This window comes from Parambassis ranga, chromosome 16 (genome assembly GCF_900634625.1).
Source record: "Parambassis ranga chromosome 16, fParRan2.1, whole genome shotgun sequence".
Taxonomy (NCBI): domain Eukaryota; kingdom Metazoa; phylum Chordata; class Actinopteri; family Ambassidae; genus Parambassis; species Parambassis ranga.
The window spans coordinates 8,992,616-9,018,438 of NC_041036.1; the positions used below are offsets into that span (position 1 = coordinate 8,992,616).

The window sequence follows — 25,823 nt, forward strand, 5'->3', positions numbered from 1 at the left end:
TGATAAACTGGCTGAATAATAATACACCTGAAACATACCAGGTAGGTTTTTACCATTTTTTGACAGATTACCTTTTTGTTTATTATAGAACAAGTGCAACAGGGATACGATGGGAGAGGTTACACTTCTGAGCAATAAAACAGTACCTTTCCAGAACATGTACAGGGTTAATACAGGATTCCATGAGAAAATACAGGGGCCTTTTTATCTAAAATCTTCAAATGTTTCAGTTGCAAGAGGGGCACTGGTACAAAACTTATGGAATGAGCAGACAATAGAAATTTAACTTACAAAAAAAATGAAGAAAAGTTTACAAATTGGTGACTGAAAAAGGTTGCATTATAAATATACCTGTTAAACATTTTTCCTCACTCCATTTGAACCAAGAATACTGCATGATTCTATCTGACGTACAGTAAAATCCTTTTATAAGTTTCCAACCCGTTCCCAACTACTCCCTCCCCCTCCCCAGGAAAAAAAATGGGCAGACAGGAAAACAAAATAAAAAGGCAAAAACTCGAGTAATTAAAAAAAGTATGCCTGTTGCAAAGAGAGTGTTTGTCTTTTCCACCTATGTCTAAATAAGATGGAATCTAGCTCCAGCTGTGGCGATGATGTCGCTGTAGGGCTGAGTCTGGGTGACCTCGATGGCTTGCTGCTTCTTGAGGACGAGGAAACTGTAAAACTTGGCAGCTGCCTGCTTCCTGTTGTTGTTCCGGCACAAGTCAAGCAGACTAACCGAGTCTGCACCAGTCTTAGCCATGACACGCTGTAGGAACAAAAGCACAAAGTCTTAGCATATGAACTATGTTGTGTCCTTGAAACAGCAAAAGGTAACAGTTGCCCTTATTTTACAGACAGAATTGCAATTGGTAGGTAAAATGAGAACCACTACCATCTATTCAAATTATTTTTTCATAGCCATTATAATGACAATATGATAAGAGCTTATCTACCTGGAGGCCATGAAGCATTTGTTGGGTTCTCTTGTTCCATCTCTTCTCCTCCTGATCCTGGTCTCCAGCCTGGCCTTCCTCTTCCTAAGAACCAGAGAAAACATGATCAATCAACATCTGGTTCAGGCTTGCATACCAAAACATACATCAGTCAAAACAAAATAATTCTATAGCATGAGAGGACCATTAGGTTTTGCTAGTTGTTACCGTTTTTGGCAGTTATTAAACTGATAGTTCTCCCCTCACCTCTTCTTCATCGCTGTCATCCTTCTTGCCTTTTTCCTTCTCACCAAGAAGGTCAAGCTCTGGGACAAGCTGGGTAAGGTTAACACTGCTCTCCTCTGGGGGAAGATCCACCTGTGGCATGTCTAACCTCTGAGACAACATAGAGCGGTCAGCCACCTGTTGCTGCTGTTCCAGGGAAGGCATCTGAAGGAGGAAAAGCAGGGCATAAGCAAATTAGGACCAAGCTCAGATTTATTGCAGTCAACTAAATAATATTGTCTCGTTGACTTATACAAATATGATGAAATCTTGGAAGATGGATTGACAGAAAGCTTAAAAACTACTGTCACCACAACAATGAGTAGCTACAATTAGATGTTTCACCAGCATATATGAAAACCATGTTAATTTGTTCATGGGTACATGAACTGCACTCACAGGAAGGCTGCTCTCTTTGTCAATGTTCTTGCGTTTGACACTACGCGGGGTTGAGGGAGGAGGCATGACTGTGTCATTCAAGGTCGTCCTGCTGCTCTCCATAGCAGAGGCTGCCAACATACTGGGCTCCTCCATGATAGTCTGGTCTGTGGGACATATACGAGAGGTTATTTATAGACAGCTGCCATAGTCTTTGAACATGGGTTTTAGTTAGGACCTCTGCCACTAGTTCCTTTTCTCTCACCCATCTAACTCATCTGCACAACTTACCAATGACATCTGTGTGCCGACTTGTGATATCTTCTCTAGGCACCTCTGGGTTCTCCAGCTCCTTGAGGAACTCATCTAGGCTGTCTGCTTCACCACCCTTTCTCCTCTTTCTCAGCTCATCTGGCACCAGAGGCGTCAGGCAGCGTGTGAACATCTAGAAGAAATCAGTTCAACATGGTCGGTTTATACATGTATTTTTTAAGACAACTTTAGGCAAAGTCAGTAGTACAATAAAAGTGGTAAAGAGGACAATAGGAAACTGCTAAATTATGCACCAGCACGTTTCCTTTTCAATATTCAGAAATGTGGGTGTGTAAGGACAGGGAAAACCAATAATTTCCTCCATCTCCTGTTTCTTCAATGTTCTCATTTTAAAAATCCCACAACCTGAACAGAATGACAATAAAAACACAATGTTATAAATCTACTTGCTCCCATTTGTGTCTGAGGCTGACCTACTTGGAGAATCATGCCTCGTGGTTTCCTCATTAGCATTTTGCATGTGACAACAGCACTTAAGTGATTTCAGACTGACAGTTTGTGTTTTCAATAGTTTGGGAGATATGCACATTTACCCACAAAAACGTGAATATTGATGACAAGCTTTTGTTACCTTGAGGAGCCTTGCATTCCAGAGTGGCTGAGCAGGTAGAGAGAAAAGTTTCTCCACTCCTCCAGTCTCCTTCCACATCATAAGCTTCTTGGTGGGTGGGGCGAGGTCCAGGGTGGTGACAATATCGGAGTAGTCAGACAATTGAGCTCTGATGGTCTTACTGTCCAACTCTTTCACACTGTCCACAATCAGCTTCCTTTTACGCTTTGCCTTTGTCTCTTTCACTGGAGGTATTAGAGGGAGGGGGCACAATGGTTACCGTCATTGTACAACAATGTTAAAGCTTCTTATACACAGAAGCGGTTGGAAAGGTTATGCTCCTATTAAACACCAGACAGATGCCTACACAAGTGGTATAATTGTTGCAATTATGCTCCAAGTATAAAAACATAGCCTAGAGCATACATAACTACAGATATGTGTATTGGCTCTCAGTGCTCTCAAAATGCTGGTGACGCGCAATTCAAGCACATGTAAATATAGCAAACAATTGCAGCAACTGAGCTGCTTCACAGCTAAAGTGCTGCTTATTGTACACATGGCATGCAGACAGGTGTAAACTCTAAACAAAGCTCCTGGCTAATTATATTTAGTGTTTCTACTTACAAAAAAAATTAATTTTGGAATACAGTTTATTTCTACAAAGTAAGACTGTCTTACCAGTGATGTCAATGGGCTCCAAGGCAAAGGCCTCCTCTTCATTGTGAACCAGAGTGGTCTGTTCTGTTTGGTCAGCCATTGCAGGCAGTGGCTCTGCAGGGCCAGAGTCTGGGCTGTCTGGACCCGCTAGAGAGAAAGAAAAATTGTATTTCTTGTTAAAGAAGCAAGCAAAAGTAATATGTTGTGTATTCCACATATTGTAACACAAGACGAAGCAAGTTTTTTCTCTAATGTTTGTAAAACTTTTTTTACTCACGTGACTGGAGGTTATCAAAGTCATCTTCATCATCTCCATGATCTGGGGGCATCATGACACTTTCTGTGATAGCAGGAGGATCGTCAAAGATACCACCTCCATCTTCAGAGCTCAGAAGCTTATCAACTGAAAAATAAGAATAAATTAGTCTTCTTTACTTTTATGAAAATATATCTCACCAACTTTTCTGTAAGACCAACATAGTCCACAGTGAAAAAAGAGAAATACTGCTCACCCAGCATTCCCCCATCACTGTTTCCCATTGAGCTATCACCGAAGTCATCATACTCCATGTGGTTGGACTTGTCAGGGAGATTAGCTGGACCAGGCTCAGCCTCCAGCAAAAGGTTAGAGGCTGTGGCACCATGCATGATATCCTCCTCAAATGTGCTGGCATCACGCATCATCTCTCGGTCATCCATACCAAAATCCGCTGAAAAACACAGCAGCTGTGATTATACAATCGCACATACAATTATACAATCGCACATACAATTATACAATTCTTTAAATTGTACAGAAACATTTAACAGAATGCGTTGTTCAATGCAAAATCTACACCATCTACAGTAATACACTCAGCATCAGTCAAGCCTTACCAAAGTCATTGTCTTGCAACAGGTTGAGGTTGCCAACATCCTCCCTCATGGTGATCTCTTCTACTCTGCTCTGGTTCAAGCTGAACTGCTGGGCCACATCTATGTCGCTGTTTAAAGAGAAAAACACACACAACAGATTAGGCAGATGAATAAAAGGAACCGAGTGACAATGAAATAATATGACATGGTGTAGTCAACTAACTCCAGATCAGGAAGTGGCTGGTCAAAGTCATGAAACTCCTCAGGTAAGGTGATAGCATTGTATGCTGCCTCTCTGTTCTCCTCAGGTAGATCGACCACACCTGAGCACAGACACAAAAGATAACCTCAGTATATAACAAGTGCATTAAGCAGTCTAATGCCCAATAAAAAAACAACACTTTGTATAACAGCAACAGTTTGTAAAATGTTTGGAAAAAAATGATAACTGACAAAAATGACCCTAAAAATATAGGCATGCCATTGCTTCTTACCTGGCCTAAAAGCCATTTTGATCTTGATAAAGGCTTCATTACAGTCAGCAAGCAGGTACTTGGCCTTCCTGTGGTAGATTCTCACCACCCCAAGGAGCAAGTGGCCAGATGTACGCAATGCCATCTTCACCTGAAAGCAAACAGAAAAATATGTGAAATGCTACAAGATTAAATCAAACAAATCACTGGGTGGAAATAAATTAGTTTAAAAGGGATATTAGGATGAGAGTGATGGTATTTTCTATATGGATCTAGTCAAAACTGATTCTCTTGTCTTGTTACCTTTGGTGAGATGATGCTCTCCACACTGCTCTCCAAGTTGCATTCAAATACATGGGCCTTGGTCAGCTTTTTGTCCCAATGGGCCGCCAGCCAGATCTTGGCCAGCGGCCCACGTTTGCTGAGGACAAAGTGGGCGTAGAACATTGCCCTGGTTTGCCTGGTTCACACTGTCACACTGTGCTGTGATTTACCTGGAAAACACAATGAATAGGTTCATGTATAAAAACAAACCATTCTAGGTCCAAACGTTGTTGAATATTTATGTAGAGCATTTTTCTATCCACTCAAACATTCTCAAAGTGCCTCTGTGCAACTTTAGGTTCCTTTACACAATTGCCAAAACACAAGACACACACTAGCGGAACATGTCTTCACTCTGATGATGTGAGAAATTCTACTTCCTGATAATAGATGAATTTATGGATAAATGTTTTTTTATTATAGCACCCCATCAACCGAATATTGACCAAGTGATCCGTTGTACGTAATTTTGTCCATGTAATAGACCATAAAAAGTAAATATTACATAGTTATACCGTATTAAACTATTAAAGACGGGCGCACCAAAGACACAAAACGGGAAACGGGCAGAGATCTATTTTTCGTCCAAGTAAATGAAAAAAGAGGTTCTATTTACTGCCAATGAAACTTTTGACAATAGCTTTGCTAACTAACGTTAACAATATGACGGAGGCGGTGATGCTACATCGCTGAAATCAAACAAATCCTCCTCGAAACATTTCCTTTGCTTTTTGAGTGGCAAATCAAACGTTACTCATTGTTAGAAAAAGATCCATATAGATCACCACATCCAGGCTACTCACATCCAAAGATTTTAACCTTATCCAAACAAGCGCTGATTACAAGTTCCGCCTATTTCCCAGTTGGGAGGCAAACATTGGAAATGCACATGTCTGCAAGTGTAAACCGACTCATTCACTATTTATTCAACTTTACAAAATGTTGAAGTCATAAGTGCAGCCATACATGAAAAAGCAAACGTGTAGCTTATAACAATTTAATACAGTGTAACTCGCTCAAAGCGCCAAAGGGTGGTCAACGCCAGTAAATAGTCGGCGCCATCAAGTGGGATGAACTAAATTAGCCGCAAGCTAACTACAAAAGGAGGAATGCCTTCGTAGGCTACGCGTGCTGTTTGTTGCCGTTCATACCGTATTCACGTAATAAAATAACATTATAGCTTTCTACGGCAACTAGCTCCAAATGTAAAGTAAAGCACATGGGAACAAGGCGCCTATCAAAGCTTGCTCATACTTTTCCCTGTACCAGCACAACATAATCGCTAGCTGGCGGCTAACGGCTGCTTGTACAGTGAAGGCCGCTGCAAATAAACTCAAACATGCATGCTTATTTTGTCCCGTAAAAATACACAAAACAGTGCGCAGATATTTCCGCTGCAAGCACACTTACCGGCAGTACCCCTTCTAGAGTGAAATCCAAATTATTAGGTTATTTCTCCCACCGTATTCTCCCTTGTTGTACTCATTAAAACAGCCAAGATGGCGCCAGCCGCCTTCCTCCCGCTCACCGCTGTCCTTTTAAAATCGGCAGGATGTTTACAGTCAAAAATGGCGGAGGTGGAGCCTGCTGAGACTAACAGACAGCCTGCTATGTGCACCAAGCACAGATAGAGGACGCTATGGCACTCGGCTTACAAGTACCAGGTATGGATAAAGCACAGTCAATGTATTGTGTACAGTGTTGAAAACCATATTGTGTAATCAATAGCATTTAGTGGACTATTTATTTTAACTTAATAACAATAAGACAATAAGATTATAAAAATAACAATAGTACAATCTATATATTATTTAAAGCAGCAAACCTCCCCATGTAGCCATGTCTCTCCTAAAATGCACTTAGGATTTGCAGTTTCAAAACAATAATATTTCTGTGACATCACAACACAATATATCCAGGTCATTTTGAGATGCAAGCACAGAAGCAAATAGCTGCATTGTTACTTATGGTTGTATTCTCTTCAGATGTCCATAGTTGCATCCCTTGTATTGTGCATGCTGTCATTGGAACACTTACATGAAACAGACCCATCACCTGCATTATTACGTGTGCCTGTTCTTACTGCTGACAATAAATAACAATAATAATACATAGTGATGACACATGCAGTGAGAAAAGAAATAGAATGGACATGCATGCTGAATATAAAACCAATTTCCAAACAGTATAATATACAGAGTTGAGGGAGACATCTGAGAGTCATCTACAATCAAATTGCAAAAATGAGTAAAGCGGATTTGTCTCATAGGCTACAGCATCTGTTGCAGTAGAACGGCTGCCAGTTGAGCATGTTTAGAATTGACAAGCTGCAGAGCTCAGCTTCACTGTACTGGGTAGATAACTGAGGGATGCTGCATGGGGTTATCATGTAGCAGCACTGTTTGAGAACTGATGTCCTCTGTTGACCGCTTTATTTCACACTGAGTGAATACACACACACACATAAGTGGACATCTGCTGTGACCAAGTCACAAGGTCAGATCATGACAGCATGACGACAACACAAGCAGCAGCTACGCATTACTTTTAAAAGAAGACCTTACCTAGATCATATGTGTCTAATGTGCTGCAAAACCAGTCCTCTTATGCATGTCACTGTTGCAGACTTTTCACACATTCACTGATCTACAGGACAAATTACATAAAATGATGCTGATTTAAAAAACTGGATGGAGATTTTCAATGTGTTGCATCATTGATTCGTGGAAATATGAAATTATCTCTTTTTGCATAGATATCTAATGTTGTGTGTAGCATGCACACAGCACTGCTCAGCCATGCCTGGATGGTGACACAGTTTTGGGTTCCCATCTGTTAAACAAGATAATTTTATCCCAATAGCTGATTGCTGTCTGTTGTTGTGATGCAGATACATCCAAACGGCATCAGACAACCCAGATACTGCTGTACCCATGCTTTAGGGGTGTGAGCCACAAAGCCTGAGCATCTGAAGATCTGTACATACCAATACAGAATTTAATATTATCTGTATGAAGTGAAACATTGCATGCTTGAAAACCATTCTCATAATGTACACACACATATCTCAGAGGAGATGAAGGTAACAAGGGGCAATAGATTTTTATCAAAGCAAAGACTGAAGAATGAGATTCATTTAATCCTGTACAATTGTTTCTGGCTATTACTGCTATAATGTGCCTAATCCTAATGTATTCAATTATGTTGCCCTAGGGGGCCCTATCTACTTTTCTGTAACTGCTTTTCCATGAGGTGCTGTATGATATTTATTGTACTGTGACTGCACATAAATTCTGCTTTTATTTTAATTTGTTAAGCTATAAAGTCATGTAAGGACTTTTTTATTCTTTTTTAGTTATCACAATGGTTAAAAGGAATCAATTGTTTAATAATCTCTACCACCCACAATATAATCCTTCTAACGGAGAACAATTTTCTTTTCTCTTATACCTAGTTGCATGCTGCCAAACTCCTTTCCAAAATACATCAAGAACACATGTGATCACAAATGAATTTACTTTTTTTGGTGTGCTTTTAGTTGCAATTTCAAAATAAAGTTAATTCAAACAGATGTAACCATGATGACATCATTTTCAATTAGGCAACAATGCTGCTTTGGATACAAAGCTATAAGGAAACAGCATGTGACCACATGCAGCAGAGGTTAATGGGATATTTAAACATTCCACTTAGCATGCTGCAATGATATCTGAAGGAGATGAGAGAAAGGGAGCGGCGTTTGTCAAATTTGCCCCCGAGTCAGAGTGTTTAATCCAACAGCAGGGTAACACAATCATCAACAGGATTAAGAGAAACTGAGCTGATCTGCAAACCATTAAATCATACTTGACAACTTTTGGCATTAGGCACCCCAACTTCAGCAGCCGCCTCTGTGAAGTTTTACTGCTTGGTTTATCAAAAATCACATATTTCTCCTAATACACATATGGATCTTGTATGTTTATTTTCTGTTTTGAACTACATGTAGATGTGGTCTTGTGACAGTCCAAATGGTTTTCATTCTGCCGTGACACAAGATAATTTATTCAAAGTAGGCACTGGTCCAGCTTTTACATACTGAAGATATTTTTTGCTTTACAAGTTTTACCCAGTTTTCATGTGTTAGTGTGTGTGTGTGTGTTTGGGGGTAGCAATCTCTCCTGTAGCGGGTGCTCCAGCTGAGTTGGCAGCTCTCATGCACCATGGGATCATCCTGGATAGATGCTGTTATTTATGCAGTGTGTCTAAACCAATCATCCTGACACAGATTTATGTAAACACCACAGTTTCTTGGCATAGGATGAAGTTCACGCACACACAAGGAGGAAGCTAAAAGGTATTATTTAGTTTGGCTCTCCCACAGTGGGCACAGAGTATAAAGCAACTGCAAAATATATCTGGGAAGCCCGAGAGAAGGGACAAGATGGAGAAACGCCTGGAAAAAGATGCTGTAAATTGCAGGTGAGTATTATCAACTGTACACTGTAGGCTTTAAATACAGATAAAAACTCACAGTCAATTTATATCAAACATTTTATTTGTTGATTTTTCCAAGTTGTTTTTATAAAATCCATTTACAAAATTGTGATTTTTCCGTTATCATTCCATTTTTAATCTCTATAAAATTACGTCTGCTGTTACAGAAGAGAGTGAAGGAAGCAGGTAGGGATTCATTCAAGACACAGCCCTGTCTGATAGATACTGTGTGTGAGAATTATGTGCGTCACATGTATTACTATAGTTGTGACAATCAGGGAGAAGGGGCTTTTTGGATCTCCCAAGGTTGTGTGTGTCAGGATGAGTCTAACAAGACTATGAAAACCGTTCCATAAAACAAAAAAGGCAGGAATGTTAGAATTAGATGTGTGGTGGTTAAGTCTTAGTAGCATTCCAGTAACAATAACATTTTAGGGTGCCGTATATGTGTAAAAACCTACAATGAAATGACAAGAACTTTTTATTAGACAAGTCGGATGAACAAAAATACTTAAAGTGTAATTCTTCTGAAGGCACATCAATACAGAACCCCTGCCCTCTGGAACATTAACACAAGGGAAGAGAAAATGTCATCTTAAGTATTGCACCAAGTTTGTTTGTGAAATGTGATTTTGTTTGTGACTATATTCAGCTGTCTTGATAGCACGGTGCTAGCTTTACAAGGATTGTTTATTTGCTGTCGAGCTGATAGCACATTCTCATAAGTGAAAAAAATACAGTGCAGCATCTTCCTCTGGAAAGCTCTCTCACAAACTTTCTCCTTCCTTTTCCACTCTTTGCATTCTTACACAAAGAAAATACTGAATGGACTGAATAAACATGGGAATGCATGGCATTCCTCATATTTGAAAATATAAACAGAACCATGACTGCTCTATTGGCACATACTGGGGTCAGTGAACGAGTGTGGAGCCTACCATCTTCCACAAAAAAGAATCTCAATCTACCGCAGTCTGCTGTAAGGGCAGATGTGGTTAGATTTCTATAGACAAGGTCATAATTTTAAAAACATATCTCAGGGGCAGTTTGTCAAAGCTTGATGATGCATTTAAAAACACAAGTCTCCATTCTAGATAACATGATATGAGCTATCAAGACAAATACAAATCGGGCTTGATTGGTAATTGAACCAAACAATTCAAAATTGTCAGTTACCCAATTGATTCAGCAGCATAAAAAACCCAATTTCATGTTGCATTGACACTTGGCAGGCAATGTAAAGATTTGCTGCAAATGAGATATGTCTCAGATTTAAAAGACTAATAAAGAAAATGTAAGATGCAGTTCCTGGAATACACTTCAGAAAGCCTTTGTTTATGTTTAGTGCTGCCCCCAGGCAATCCCCCAATGATGGCAGTTAAAATATGCAGCTGTTGGATATATAACCCAGGAGGAACCGTGATTGTATGTGCTTATGACAAAGAAAAAGCACACATGACATTAATCACCTGTGACAGCAAATCTTTACACAGTTGAACACTTCGAAGAGCCTTATGACCCACGCTTGGTGAGAGATCTTGTTAGTCTGGTCATATTTGCTCATAACAAGCAGAGGAAAGTATAGTTGTCTCCATAGCATGAAGCCAGCTCTGACATACGTGTCAGCATGACCTAGTGCCAAACTTGTCACTGGACAAAATGAAATTGGGTCTATGGCATACAGACAAGAGTATAAATATTCCAGCCCAAATCAACCCCTTCCCTGGCTTTCACAGTGGCTTGTGTTTCAAACAGACCATTGGTTGGCTTAACTAGAAAGCTCTTTTTCCTTTCTTAGCCAAGGCAACTCATATGATCCTCTGTTGTTCTTCAGGCCAGCACAAATTCAAGTACAGATTCTAGCTTCATTCAGTCATTTAAGTCTAAATGAATGAAGAGACAAGAAGATTTCTTGCTAAAATGGAAACAGTGAAACCTGCTGTGTAAGGTGGAAATATTGTTCGCGTTCTCTAACTGAATAAAAGCATCTTTATTATACTTCTTTGAGGAAAATATGTAATTGTTGACCTGTAGAATTCACTACAAGATCCTTAAACGTATCAATTGTAAAGAAAATCACAAATCACGAAAAGAAACAAGCAGCAAGATCAAGGTGCTCGTTCTGCACCATGTCTTTTCACAGATTCCCAGATCCCAAAGCCATTAGATAAACTGTGAGGCACTGTGAATGTCAGACTCAATTCTGTGGTAGAGGGGATCCTGGTCCTCTCTTCATCCATCCTACTGATGGTTTTAATTAAGACAAGACAGAGAGAGTAGTGCTGGCCATTCATTCACTATATAAAAAATAGCTAAACACAATCCAAAATAGTGTTATCCTCTTTTAAAATTTTCATTAATATTCGTTCAGCAAAAACTTTCAGGGACCTGTGCATAGTGTACAGAGCAGAACATACAGCCACTTTCATGGGAGGTTGACTACCGCCTGGACTGTAATTTCCAACTCCATGAACACTTCAGCTCAGAGTCAGGCAGTCCTAAGGTGTTTAGTGGTCTAAGTGTTCATTGTGGGACCTGTGTGCACAGCTATCCCCAAATCACACAACAGAAGGGCTGGAAAGGAGGAATATGAAGCAGACAAATTTGGTGTCCTCCACATCTGTTCCAGTTCCTGTTCCTGTTCCTTCTCTGTACCCAATCCTGTCTGCGTCTTCACTGACCCATCTGTGCAATCATGAAAAGGCTTCTCTCCATAAGTCCGCCCCCTCGCTACTTCTTTGTTGTGTCCAGAGAGCGAGGGGGCTCAGGAGGGTTATAGCCTCTCAATGTCCCTGTATTTCTTCCGCAATATGGACACCTGGTCTTTGAACAGGACTGGGTCCAGCCTCATCTGAGAATGGACCAGGGGCATGGTGCCAAACCAGTTGGCAAACTTGTTCATGCAGGTCTGGCGCTGGGCAAAATGGTCTGGGTCAGCCCAGCGAGATGCACGGGAGCTCTGGAGATTGGAGGTGAAGGGAGTGAGGGAGAGAGCACAACATATCAAGATAATTAATAATCATCAGATTTTTTGCGAACTTTCAGACCCTACTGTAATTATTCATGAGTTTTTTTTTATAGAAGCCTGTAGAAAACCATTTTAATTAAAACTTACAAATGACTATTGCTCAGTTTTTCCTCTGACGGCACACTATTAATTTATCAGCCTCTACAAAAAAGTATACTGTCAATCCCTAAAGGGGAATCATATACAAATCCACAAAAAATCTCACTAACACTGTGTCTGATCTAGTTATGAAATAAAAGGAACTGTAGGATGTATTATCTGTCTTACCTGTCCCATCATAGTTTCCTTGTATTGTTTCTTTTGAGTGACCTTTATGGGTGGCAGCTTAGACACTGATGATACCAGAAAATTCATTAGAATATCCTCGCAGTTTGACATCTGGTCAACCATGGCCTTCAGACTGGCTGGAAGGTAGGTGGTGTACAAGTAGTGGTAATATCTGTAGGGGAGAAGTGTGAGAGTCAGAAGAGTGATGATAGGAGAAATCATGTTTAAACTGAACAAAGCTCAAATAGAGTGTCCATACTTGTGATAGATGGCAGCACCAGTCAGCACCATGGAGTAGTCATTGGTCCATTTGGAAGTGTACCCCCACCGCTCCTTGTTGCTGTCCCAGAAGTGACTGCGGGCAGGGTAACCAACAATGCGGACCGGGAAACTCTGCCACACTGTGAAGGCAAAGTCCACCTGGATCGAGATCATAGAGACACAAAGAGAGACAGATGGAGAAGACATGAGGCCAAGAAGCAAGGAATCAAAAAAAGCTTAAAAGTTTGTTCTTTCTGAATAAACAAATGACTGCAGCTGACCTCTGTGGTGGAAAGCACGGTGTCCTCATCCAGACTCAGCACAGCATCAGTGGGGATGGTGTTGTAGGGCAGAAAGCGACTGCTTATCACCTGGTGTGTGATATTAAAAAACAAAGACACACAAACAAAATGTGATCTGTCTGACAAGCCTTCATATACGTTTCCATTTCATCTTGGACTGGCAACAGCAGAGTTGAGTATGTATACAGTACAAGCTAACTTAATATCAGTGAAAGCAGAAATGCAGCTTCTTACTGATGAGTTAATAACCACAGATAGAAATCTATATTCAGCAGTGTGTGTTCCTAGCCTCTGCTTCAGTATTTATGAAAATGTCTTTGTATAACAAGTGGTCTCCAAGTTTAGAAATGTGTGCATACATGAGGCCAAGAAAATAGGAAACTTTACATCTCTTATAACACATTGTTAGCAATGTCAATCTTTACCCTGCATGACCTTGACTAAATAAACACTTATACAAACCTATACACTGTATGCTATTTATATTTGAACATATCAAAAAACATTGCAGTTTTTATCTGAACTTGGTGGTTTCATTTTGTCATTTGTAGGTTTTGGTTTTAGCTTCTTTACATCCTTCCTGTTTTGACCCCTCACTGATAAAACCTGTTCATGTTCAATAGCCACTAAATATGCAATAGGCTTTCTTCCTTGAGGCAGGAAGAATGAGCAAATGATGAGAACAGGATCTCAGTACACTGTGTCAAAATATGAAGAGCTACGTTAAAAGAGTTAACCTCAAACAACAGTGTCAATGAATAAAGTCAAGTGGCCATGACAAAATTTACACCTGCATGTTTTGCACAGAAGTCCAACAACTTTAGTTTGCTGCTGTTCAACAATTTATATTTATAATGCAAAACAACTGCAGTAAAATTGAAGAGAAGTATATGGCAAAGCTGTTTTTACCTTGCTTTCTCCTTCTATAACAATCACAGGGACTGAGGTGGCAGGCCAGCGGTGCTTGGCAGGAAGAGGCTTGTCACAGTTCCACAGAACCATCACCTACACAAAAAGGAAAACAGGAAAAGCTTAGTCATCATTATGAGTGTGTGTGTGTGCAAATGTGTTCTGTAGAAAAAAATGCTGGGTGAAAACTCAGAGTCAGACAGATTTTGAAAGTAAACACATGCCCCTTTCTCTCGGAGCTCACCCTGAAGCCACGCCTCCCAACCAGTCTGTGACTTCGGCCATCATGCACATACCTCTCTGGTGCGCGCAGAGCAGGAAGAGAGTGACAACCAGCCAACTATATGCGTAGGGGCGCCTCGTAGGATTGGCTGATGTTTTTAGCGTTATATAGCTTCGAACTAGCAAACTAATCGGTTGCTATCAGATTGTAAAGAGAAGTTACACTAATTTAACAAAAAGTGCATTAGAAGGAAATCTCCTACCCTACCTTTAAAATAGTATAATTAATTAAAGTGTTTTAATGTTATTTTAATTCAAATGCCACATTCCATTAATGCATGTTTATGCAGAAGAAAACAACTTCCTCATAGAAATATGTGTCAAACGTGTCAGTATATTACGGTAACTCTGCAGTTTTATATTCAGGCAATGTATTCTCACAATCCAAGTCTATCTTAACAGGCCATAATATTCAATAACTTAAATTAATATTCAGTCAAGTAAAGACAGTTTTGAGTGAACAGATTGAAACCACAGCTGCAAATCATGACCCACCCCTATCACCTCTGATGTTTCATTTTCTGTAGTATTATAGTGTCTGTAGAGAAATTTTGCAAATAAACGTTTGGACAGGCTACCCTTATGTCTCAAGCATAAATAATACACAGAGGTTCAAAAGTATCTTTACACCAGCAGCTGCAATTCATCAAAGTGATACAGAAATGACACTGACATGTGACAAACCAATTTACCACCAAAAGCAGTTGTGCTAACAGTGCTTGCCGTCTACCATGTTAACATACTGTGTTAGGATCATTCAGTGCTTTAATATATGTAACAACATACAGAAAACAACTATAAGAGTATTCTTTCGATCAGACCAGTGTTTTGTGTTTTTACCTTTACATGTTTTGACTGGTCTGATCGAAGGAATACTCTTATAGTTAAAAAGGTGAAGACCAAATGAATCTAGTTGAAATATACAGAAAACAAAACAGAACATTTTTCTTAAATATAAATAAATGTTGGAGATGAATGATGTATTTCTGTATATAACATTTGGGCTTACCTGAGCACAGTATTGGGATTTGGCTACAGCCACTAGCAGCTTTATGACTGGTTGGGACTGGGAGACCAGTGGAGTGACCACATGAATGATTGCTGTAAACTTGGGGTATGGCTTGATACCTGAAAAATATCAAAATTAAGGTAAGCATAATTAAACAAGTGTGGGAGTATAGACATAAAAGTTCACGAAGGTTAAAACAAAAACAGTTTCTAAAAGGTTTGAGGCCGTTACAGGTGCATATCTTGAAACTTTGTAAATCAAAAAGAACTTGTCAAATTGTTTACCATATGACAGCTGTATGCATCTCTTGGTTTGTGGGTGTTTACTCTGAGCCATGTTTATTTGACATACAGCACAGCTGAACAGGTCTAATTAGGCTTGTAAAAGGAAAAGGTGCCAGTTACCCAAATCCCAGTGTCAACAACAAGCCACATATCTGGCCAATTAACCAAGCACAAATACAACATGGCAGGTCTAATTGGCATGCTTCTCTGTGACAAATCATGAATTAATAAACAAACATTGCATAACCTGCCAGTAATTTACATGTTAGTTTACAAATGTTTAACAGCTGTCACACACCAGCTGCTCCTCCAAAAGAAAATCAGTCTAAACAAGCTTAGGGTGTACCATTAATGTGTTTTATAGAATTATACCGTGTGTGATTAACTAACCCAGCTTAGCGTAGTAGAAGGGAAAGTCTCTCAGGTGTGTGGAGTACTGAGGCAGGGTGAAAAGACCTCCAGGAAGACTGTTCCACATGAGATTACTTCTTGAGGTGTGCTGCAGTACACGGTCCTGGATGATCTGTGAAGAAGATCCAGGTTTCAGTCAAGATCACAATCACAAAAAGATACTGTGGCCAGATAGTATTATCAGTTAAAATAAAATGTGTGGCATCATGATCATCCCGGTCCATTTACTTAAAAATACACAATTATGCAGGTCCAATATGCTGTTTGGAAAATGAGTGCAGAGACAGATCTACTGGCTTTTTAAATTAAGCCATCACCTCAAATAAACAAGGCTGCTGCAGACTACAAGCGACTGCCTCTTTTTGTTTTTATTAAGCTGTCATGTCTTCTAATCAACAACAAATTCTTATAACCCTATTATTTAATTCCTCTTTCACAGGCAACTTATTTTTGGCTGTGTTGTGTAATTTCCTGTCTACTTGAAGTAATTCATATTATTGACTCACATTTTATAGCCAAACATGCCTGGACCTAAGCCATTATTAAAAGCATTGGGTGTCCTTAGCCCTTTTCACACATGCAGTTCACTCTGGTCATTGTCTGGACTTTAACCAGTACTGCTGCATGCCTGAAGACAAATGACAAACTCAAATGCAATACACATTAATAGGAGTCATACCTACTGGCTCTCCAGTATCTGTCCAGGTGTGGCATGTGTGAATACAGCATCTGAGCATGTCTAGACTTGATTTTCTGAACTGGATTGTGTGTTTTTTTGTGTGAAAGTGTTTTTTTTCCATTACAGTTAGCATTTAGGATATGTCTAAGATAGGCTGAGGTCAAAAGGGCCCACAGCTTTCAAGCAACCAAAAATGTAAGAAGACTGTTCCACAGTGAGAGGATCTCTATAAAATATTAAGCACTCTCAGGAGCTATGACATACAGACCAAAGAAAATTATTTATTTGTCATAGAACAAAGTGGTTCTTGTATTTGAGCTTTACCTTGTTTACAGAAAAATCTCACAAAGCCCTACACAACAGTAGCTTGCTAAAAGAGCACATGGAAAGCTAAAACACAGCTGACCTTGTGTTGTACTATGGCGTATGTTGGAACAGGGTTCAGATACCCTGAGTGTAAACAGATCCAAGATCAGCTTCTTGGGGCTGTAACTTAACCCTGCTGACAGAGAAATTCCACCTGTGCTTTCTGGTGTCTGGACTTCCGACACCTTGGAATAAAGCATCAGTAAAACTACCTGAGGGCAGCAACTAATGATTGGAATTGGGATTAAAACTGCAGAAGAAAAGCGCCCGCCTAATGCTGTTAGCTTCACCACCGACATCTGGACCTCAAGCCATTCTCCGCTGTCCTTATTGAGTCTGACTGCGCACTGGATAGACAATGAGTTTACATTGCAGAGAGCAGTGTAACATGCACGCCAGTAACACTAATAGCGAGTAACAGTAAGAGTAGTCAGCAGGTTAATAACTGACTGACATTGTTTTCTGCTCTTGTTATTAGAGGTGTGTTTATTTTGTTTACACTATTTGTTTAAGACTAAGAGCAATGACCACATTGTTTTGGGCCCAGTTAGTAAAACTGGAGCTGTGTGGACTCTTGAGTTTGAGCAGTTGGACAGTGAACAATATTGTTGTTGGTTTTGTGTCCCTGCTCTCAGTTGTTCTCACCATAGTGAGCTTGCCCTGAATTATTAAAAGTATAATTTGTTTTAATTTTATTTTTCTGGGTCTCCTAATTTATTTATTTTTTACTTTTGTATTTTATTGAATTGTTAATAAATCGGTCTTTCTCATACCTACTGCTTCTGACAATTTATAAAGCCTTTTCTAACATTCCACTCTACAAAATTTGTAATGTAGGTATGTATGATATGTGTTGATTTAGTGTTTAGTAAATATCGGCTCAATATCGGTATCGGTCGATATTCGTGGCTGCAATATTGGTATAATATCGGAAGTGAAAAAGTTGTCGGGACAGCCCTACTGTTTACCATTCCTTTAGACCAGTCTTCTGCATGTCAGATATTTTAATATAAAACACTGACAGTGGCTGTCAAATTCTAGGATCTACAAATGCTTACCTATACCTACATAACAGCTTGAATTGCAGTGAAATAAAACTCCTTCACTGTCTTGTACCCTTATCCGCTTTCTATTCTTCCATGCTCTCATCTTTGCTTGTTTGTAATTCAAGCCGAGCAGTGTGATATCCTGCTACTCACAAGGAAGAACACAGATAAATGGACTCTGACAGGAACAAACCACTGACATGATTGATAGCTAGACGCAACCTCAAAACATGACAGCAGTGTTTAGCGATATATATCATCCACTCATGGTTTTCAATCTTGTCTCCAGTTTTTTCCTCTGCTGATATTACATCTGCAACGACACACTCTACACGTGTAATATGTGAGTGCAAAGGCATTTGCTAGGATGAAGAAAATTGAGCTATTTATTGTATTTGTATCATGGTGGCATTTTAAAATAATGCAATTTAAGGAGTGTGGTAGTATTGCAGAGTGTGGTAGTATTGCAATGAAATTCAGAAACTCTGCTTAAATAAAACAGTATGCATTAACATGTGCATGTCTGCATGTACCTCCAGTGTGGTCAGTACTATCTTCTCCACAGAGTTAAAGTAAGCCTCCCACAGGAACTGTGTCTGCTGTCTCAGCCATAGGATCTTATCCTGATGAATGGAACGCACTGTAGAGGGGATCTGGAACAGAAGTGACACATGTAAGTATACATTTCTTTTGCCTAGACACATTAATAACATTAGCATAATTTATAAAGTTGACTAAAAGTAGAGTGAGCTTAGCTGTCATAGAGTTAATGTGAAACAGATATAAGCACTTAAGCAGGGAAGCTATGTGAGTGGACTGTTTTTTTAATCACCTTCACAGGGTCTCTACCTTTAAGTTAGTAGAGCTGCCTACCTGTAATAGCAGCCTTTCATCCCCAATCACAGCTGCTGTATTCCAGTCAATGACCTCTGAGAAGGGAAGCTCCCAGCCATTACTTAGCATCACTGGGACACAAGCTGCCTGTAAGAGTAACACCGCCCACAAAATGCACATTTGGTTAGTGAGAACAGTTTTGAGAATGAAACCTGTGATGCTCATGACTCCTACAGTACAGAAGTACTAGATTAAAGCAGTGGTGTGGAGAAAAACCCAATTAAAAGTCTGATCTGCATCTCCTCTGACATTAGCCTTGAAATATGCATTTTTAATGGAACAGCTAGGCATCATCCATATGGTATAAAACATTTTTCAAAGTATTCATCACTACTGCAGTAGCTTAATGACTCACATCAAAATGATGTATTTACTCAGTGGAAAAGCAGATACGCTCTAAAACATACTTGAACATTAAAACCCTGTCTCTAAAAGATGAAATTGCACTGAAGCTGGTATCTGCATTTTGCTTGCATATCCTTTTTATTCATTTACGCTTTTGTGCATGTGTGCAAACATGTTTGTGCTGCAAGGTTAAATCTGTATGTGTGCATGTGTGTTTGTAAGAGCACATGCTACCTCCATCAGCAACCAGTTTCATAATCCGTTAAGACGGGTACCATTTACTGATTGGTCACTGCACAAACATGCACATACATGTGGGCACCAACACTCATGCATCAGAGCACTGCAGTGCTCATCTAATCTCTCTGGTGTCATTAGCTAAGGTAGCAATCTGCTGAAAGCCTGCCATACTTTACCTGCTCTCACCAAGCAATCAGATAGACACTCCTCTACTTCAATCCAATCCTACCACATTACACAAATATACACTGTTTTTTACAGATTTTGCAAACAAATGTGTAGACAGAGAGTCTGAATACCTTCTGCTTGCAACATTTCATTCCCTGTCCCTAAGGCTTTGTGCTCAGCATCATTTATTCACTCTGTTCCTTCTCAACAATACTACATGAACGGCTTCACTTGACTGCTACACTGCTTCCTGTCTGGCCATTAAGAGCACCCACTTCAGTCATTATATCACACTACAGCATGTTTGCCTTCAGCCTCTTCCAAAGTTCCTTCACATCTGTCCACCCTGGTCCACTTCTGTGCTCCCTGCATCAAGCTTTGAGTTAATAGATACAGTAATACCTCCAGCCAACCTCTGCGTACTAACTCAAATGTAGCTGCCCTGCTTTCTCTGCAAGTGTCTGGCCATCAGTCCACTATCTCACCTTGACTCAGACAAACAGATGTTGATTTTGTTATTTATTTTAGTATTTACTCTTTTTGTCTCATGTTAAAAATGGCAAAATACAGTAAAACAATTTACACCTATCCTCAGAGCCAAGAGGGACAGTAACATCAATGCTTTTTTAGAATAAAAATGTTTATGTAACATGGACAGAAAGTTACGCAGATGTTCTCCCCACACAAAAAGCTTTAATTTTTATTAATACAAGGCACCAAAGCAAAGTGAGAAGAGGAAGATTTAGTAGGTGGGTGAAAATAAGACTAGAAAAAGCAGAACCAGAATTTAAAAGAAGAAAATACCAGGATGAGTGCCAGCAGTGACCACAGTGAGTCAGAGGCAGCTGAAGTAACACTAGCAGCACATTAACAAAATGACTGGCAGTGTGTGAGAGAGCTACTGGAGAGCTACTCAGTATTTCACTTTTTCCATTCTCAAGCACAGATTAATGGCTTTATTGTATTGCACAGCACACTGTCAGCCTGATGCACTACAAGATTTCTTCCAGTTCAACTTGACTTTTTGTTTACTGACCTGCAAAGCCTCTAAGAAGCGAAAGGAACCCAGCCGTCGTCCTCGAGGTACCAGACAGAATGTGGAGTTGTACAGCATCTCTCGGTAGTCATATCTGCAGTGAGAGAAAAAGACAAAGAACGCATTAGCAGTCAAAAAAAACATCAGAAAAAAGTGACTTTTGGTGGTCAGCAAATACAAGGCTAAAGTGTCCTGAAAACCTTGTTACTGCAGCGGCAGAGCAGAAATGCCTCTTTTTTAAACAATGGAATACCTGGAAAGCTCCAGCTTTTCAGGAAAAAAACCTCATCCTTTGATCTTGACCTTTCTTTCTTCCACTTTCCTCCACCCGCCTTTAAACTCCTATGCCCTCTCACCTGCAGAACTAAACATCTCTCCTCTTCCTCTGTCCAATCTAGGCCTCAGTCAGCACTTGCTTGGATTAAGGAGCTGCTTGGAATTCCTTCTGTGTCAATATTATACGTATCCAGGAGAAAGTATGAAAAAAGTGGTGGTTGGGTTTATTCTGTACAGCTGAAGGTGTAAATATTTTATTTCTCAGTGTACATACTGCCTATATATGAATGTAGGCTATATATAAACAAGCTGAGGTCATATTTGCATGAGAATGCAAATATGCATGTGAAAGTGAGTAATCATTTCAGCAGCCAATCTGTGTGCTCCAGGGATATTAACCAAGTCTTTCCTATTATATATGTATACACAGTTAGCTATGGGCTGTGTGCCTCACTAAGAGTCAATATTAAAGTGTAATCCTCTGCAGATATGAAACATTATTTGACAGACTTTAATTCTATGGGTCAATGCACAGTATTTTGATACGTGCCGATTATTTTTGCAATTACTCAAGTACTTGGATCACGCGTAAATGTCATGGTTTTTGCATACATGTGACATGTCTGTGTATGTGTAAACGGCTCACCCGCTTCTCAAACCCAGGGCCTCTTGCACCCAAAACGCTGATCATCCCACTACACCATATATTATATTACTCGAGTACTTGAGTAATCGTTGCAGCCCTAGTTAAGACACATGCCAACTTCATGTCATGCACATTCGGAGAACACAGTAAACAGTGTAGATGATATACAGTATAGCATGTTCTATTGCAATGGTTTATATGCAGTAATATGAATACTAGAGAACATAAAATGTTTTCACAACACAAGACTTTGGTCAACCCGCTTTGACATGTTCCCATCAAGTGCCATTCCGCACGGTCATTTACAGGTCACAAATGACTGCAGCACAAAATATCAGCTGCAATGTTCAATCAGCTTTGGTGATGGTTAAACATTCTTCTGGATAATCCCACTTTAGACAATCCATCCCATTTACAGCAATTGTGGTGACGCCTGTGAGATTAACAGCCACAAAAAGCATAAAAGCAACAGCTAAGCTTGATGCTGTCAATGATAATACACTACAACTAATATACTATAATGCACATAGAAATCCATTATCAAGTACAAGTAGGCCATAGTAAGTAATACTAGAGCCTAGGTATCATCACAGATGCTGCTCTGACGTCATCATAGGCCATCATAGGCCATCAACATTACAAACACATAAGCTTTAGGCATGTAATAACTGACCATTTTGTTTGCCCATAAAAACAAATGTATAGGTCCATATCTCAGCCTGGCTGAGTGTAAATGTCCCATCCATTGTATTTCCTGTCAGTGCAAACCCAGAGAAGACCAGATGTTCCTCTCCCTGCATACCTCCATTCTTCCCCACTCTTCCAGATGGCTGCCAGTGGGGAGGAGCAGTCTCTCAGTATGCTGCTGCATGTCAGTGGAGATGTGAAGGATGAGTGTTCAAAAACAGCTTCCCTTTGAACTAGCTCCTTAGTGTGCATTTTAGGTGTTATTTCTCCTATACTTTCAAGTGCAATGCACGTCTGTGTTCAGTGGGTCTTACTGCCTAAAAAACACATTACAAAATAGCCGGATAGATGTCAGACAGGAGGTAGCCATACTCTGCTTTTAACAGCAGTGTCAGCAATCAACTCTGCATTATATGAAGCAATTCCTGCAGTGTCCCATATTTTCAACGCTCCAGCATGCAGATGGCTGCCAGTGAGCAGGGTTATAATATACTAGCAGATTGATCATCGCAGGGTAATCACATAGTTAGTGTAATGAGCTTAAATTAGTCTTTTTAGACACCTCCTAATGATGTTGTAATATAAATGATAGGTGATAGTCAGAGCAAACTGTGAAACAACATAGCCCACAGTTGTGCTACACTGTGTTATACTTCAGTCTGAGAGAATACATGTGGTGCACACAGCCACATCCACTGAGGTTTTACCCACAACCAACAATCAGAGTGACCATGCTGTTGACATTTCCTGACCATCCTGTGGCTCTTGGTTAGAAACTACCAACTTTTAGAAATAGCAGTTCTTTTATATGACTGCTCTATGTATGCTTTTGAGTGACAGGGAAAAAAGGAACTGTGTGTTTTACAAGGGTAATCTATCCAAGGAGGTACATATATTGGACATTAAATTCTGAGATCAAAATGTTCCTTTAAGGAGTTACTCGCATGTTGAAATGAGCGACTTCTATTTCTTGGCATTTGTGAAATAATTTACTTTGATACTTGATGTTTATGACATGGATTAAACACGGAGCTGGAACATTGTTTTTGCTACCAATTCACTTGAGACATGCATAAAGGCAGCTAATGCAGCATTGTTATTTCAGCACTATACATAATCAATAATATATCAGCCTATTCTGATATGTCTCAATTTCTAGGTCTCTCGTTGGAAAAATAGAACAAAAGGCACTTGGCAGAGTTACCTTCTGCTACACCATAATCCATACACAAATATAATCATAATATAAGATTTGCAGCAAACAAACATGGAATGATTCAGAAAAGGGAAACGAATAACAAGAAGTGAGATGGGTCAAGAAAAAAGATCAACCAGTCTCCTAGCAACAAGAATGGGTGGTGTGAAAAAGAAATGCATGGCTCACTTTGTCAAGTGCTTGAGGATACTGAGAAGAACAGCCAAAGTGTTTGTCTCCTATAATCTGTGTGAGAGACCACACACATTTACAGCATAATAGAGATGACTGCAATCAAAAGGAGGTACCGCTCCATCTGCTCTACAACAAATCAATACACAGGATTACCACAAACAGTTTTCTATCCGGGAACAGTGTATTCACAAAAAACTATGTGTTAATGAATGTAATTGTTTGTTTTTTTAAAAAAATACTCCAACTCTGCTACAGAAGATTTTATTTCTGCTGAAATGGTCCATCATCCAGCTAAATCAAAAAAAAAAAAAAAAATTCTATTTTGCATCAGGCTATAAACAGTCAGACATTAAAACCTTGCATTTTTCTATCTTTTGTGTGATTGGTAAATTATTTTGTTCACCATTTATTCATTGGTAATAATGTTAATGCAACAGTAACTCGACATGACATTGAATAACCCCCGTCTACATTGTAATTAAAACAACAATGGTTGTATGCAGAGGATACTTCTGTTTAGTATGCCCTGTAATGTTACCATCCATATTGCTGTGGCTGCAACAGTTGCTATGCATCAGCTAGTGCATACTTTATCCTGCCAGCTTCTATGTCTGAGACAGAAGGTAATTGTCAAGTGAAATCACAGCAGGTGGGTGTTTGTGTAAAGGATGTTGATTGTTGCACAGAGCTTAACAGATTCTTGGTTTGCCTATATTACTTGTTGATACTGCATTAAAATACATGCACTGTGATGTCAACGCAAAAACAGGCATCCATAGTAACAAATCTTAGGTGCCACCACTTTCTAAATCAAAGAATTTTCTGTATTTTTTGGATGTGTTACTAAAACAAAATGACAGACCCGTCCGCTAATGTTCACACAGCAGATAACGCAAAACCACGGGTTGGTTTTGTCTTGTGATTATTTGAACAAAGCTCATTTAAACAAGATGGTTGTGTCCTCAGTGTTGACAGAAAGGGAGTATGGCAGCAGTACTTGGTGCAATTCAAACGCTAAAATCCTGGAAAAATCCTCAACAAAAGAAGAATTTGTCAAGATAAACTGCAGAGGAAAAAAAATGGAGGCAACTCTACAATAGGACTATCCTGCTATCTCACCCCACCTCTCTCCTATACTAACTTCATATCTAATGTTCCGCTTCCTCTTATCCGTCACAGTTGAGCCAGGCTGATAGACAGTTGGCTGTTGCTAGGACCATGAGTTCAAGCCAAAGGAATTTAAGCTTGAAAGGCAATGAGTGAAAGTGAGTGTCATCGGATGAAAAGGGGAAAAGCTGCAGCTGACAACTGCACACTGTATCCAAGCCCCACACAGTCAGAGCGACCCATGGCAAGAATGCCAGACAAAAAAACAAAAACACAGAAAAAGCTTAATTTGATCTTGATGCACATCAGATGAACTTCACTAGTTTAAGTAACTGCCAGACCCTCGTAGATCCAGCTGATTCGTAGATGTTTTGGTCCCCTCAAGGCAATCAGCGTCAAACTGACGCTCATAATATGGAATTCAAATGCATCCCTCATACTCATTTTACACAAGGTTTATTTGCAGTCAGAAGAAGGCTAGTCTCTAGTGTCAGGCGAGTGTCTTACACCTCTGTAGAAAGTGATCCCTGAGGAATGTGGAATAATGCACTGGCTGCGGTTTTATTGAGCTTGTAGGGAACTGGTACACCAATCCGATGCAAAACAGAGGTTTCATTTTTATGTGCATGCAGATTCACATTACACAGATTCCTATTTCAGCAATGCAGTCAATATTCAAAAAGCACAGGAAACAAAGGCACACACTCTAGTGGCCAGAATGACTGTGAAGAGCACGACACTAACTTACCTAAAATTATGGAGCCTAAAATACTCCAGTGGCCTCAGGATGTCACATTGCAGATTAACGAGCAAGACAATTATGAATGAGATTCAGTACACTATATTGTACTTAATGGCGTAGTTAATCTTGACTGTTGAAAAACTTTTTAAAGCCTTGGTGCTAGTTAACATTGCCTCAAG

General features: G+C 39.7%; 2 protein-coding genes across 2 annotated transcripts in view; both read right to left on the reverse strand.

Moving 5' to 3' along the window:
• Window positions 1–42: 42 nt before the first annotated feature.
• LOC114449086 (double-strand-break repair protein rad21 homolog A-like) lies at window positions 43–6,336 on the reverse strand. The gene is made up of 14 exons (XM_028426441.1): window positions 6,204–6,336; window positions 4,773–4,963; window positions 4,491–4,620; window positions 4,220–4,319; window positions 4,018–4,124; window positions 3,654–3,851; window positions 3,419–3,544; window positions 3,163–3,288; window positions 2,503–2,726; window positions 1,890–2,043; window positions 1,620–1,765; window positions 1,203–1,385; window positions 957–1,040; window positions 43–769 (listed from the first exon to the last, which is right to left on the reverse strand). Exons 2-14 carry the CDS (start codon window positions 4,914–4,916, stop codon window positions 578–580), a joined length of 1,914 nt encoding a protein of 637 aa, XP_028282242.1. The 5' UTR covers window positions 4,917–4,963; window positions 6,204–6,336; the 3' UTR covers window positions 43–577.
• Window positions 6,337–11,050: 4,714 nt separating this feature from the next.
• Window positions 11,051–25,823, reverse strand: part of LOC114448471 (exostosin-1a-like) — a 28,913-nt gene continuing 14,140 nt past the window's right edge. The window contains exons 2-11 of the mRNA XM_028425431.1: window positions 20,797–20,890; window positions 18,987–19,094; window positions 18,647–18,766; window positions 16,002–16,134; window positions 15,328–15,446; window positions 14,037–14,132; window positions 13,107–13,196; window positions 12,824–12,984; window positions 12,565–12,736; window positions 11,051–12,228 (exon numbers count right to left, since the gene is read on the reverse strand). Coding sequence (XP_028281232.1) covers window positions 12,043–12,228; window positions 12,565–12,736; window positions 12,824–12,984; window positions 13,107–13,196; window positions 14,037–14,132; window positions 15,328–15,446; window positions 16,002–16,134; window positions 18,647–18,766; window positions 18,987–19,094; window positions 20,797–20,890 — 1,279 coding nt within the window. The 3' untranslated portion in view covers window positions 11,051–12,042. The remainder of the gene's footprint in view (window positions 12,229–12,564; window positions 12,737–12,823; window positions 12,985–13,106; window positions 13,197–14,036; window positions 14,133–15,327; window positions 15,447–16,001; window positions 16,135–18,646; window positions 18,767–18,986; window positions 19,095–20,796; window positions 20,891–25,823) is intronic.

Coding starts and splice junctions, on each gene's coding strand:
- LOC114449086 (XM_028426441.1), bottom strand. CDS start 4,916: ATGTTCTACGCCCACTTTGTCCTCAGCAAACGTGGGCCGCTGGCCAAG. Junction 3,852..4,017: donor GTTGCAAGACAATGACTTTG/GTAAGGCTTGAC, acceptor TGTGTTTTTCAG/CGGATTTTGGTATGGATGAC. Junction 1,386..1,619: donor ACAAAGAGAGCAGCCTTCCT/GTGAGTGCAGTT, acceptor TTCCTCCTTCAG/ATGCCTTCCCTGGAACAGCA.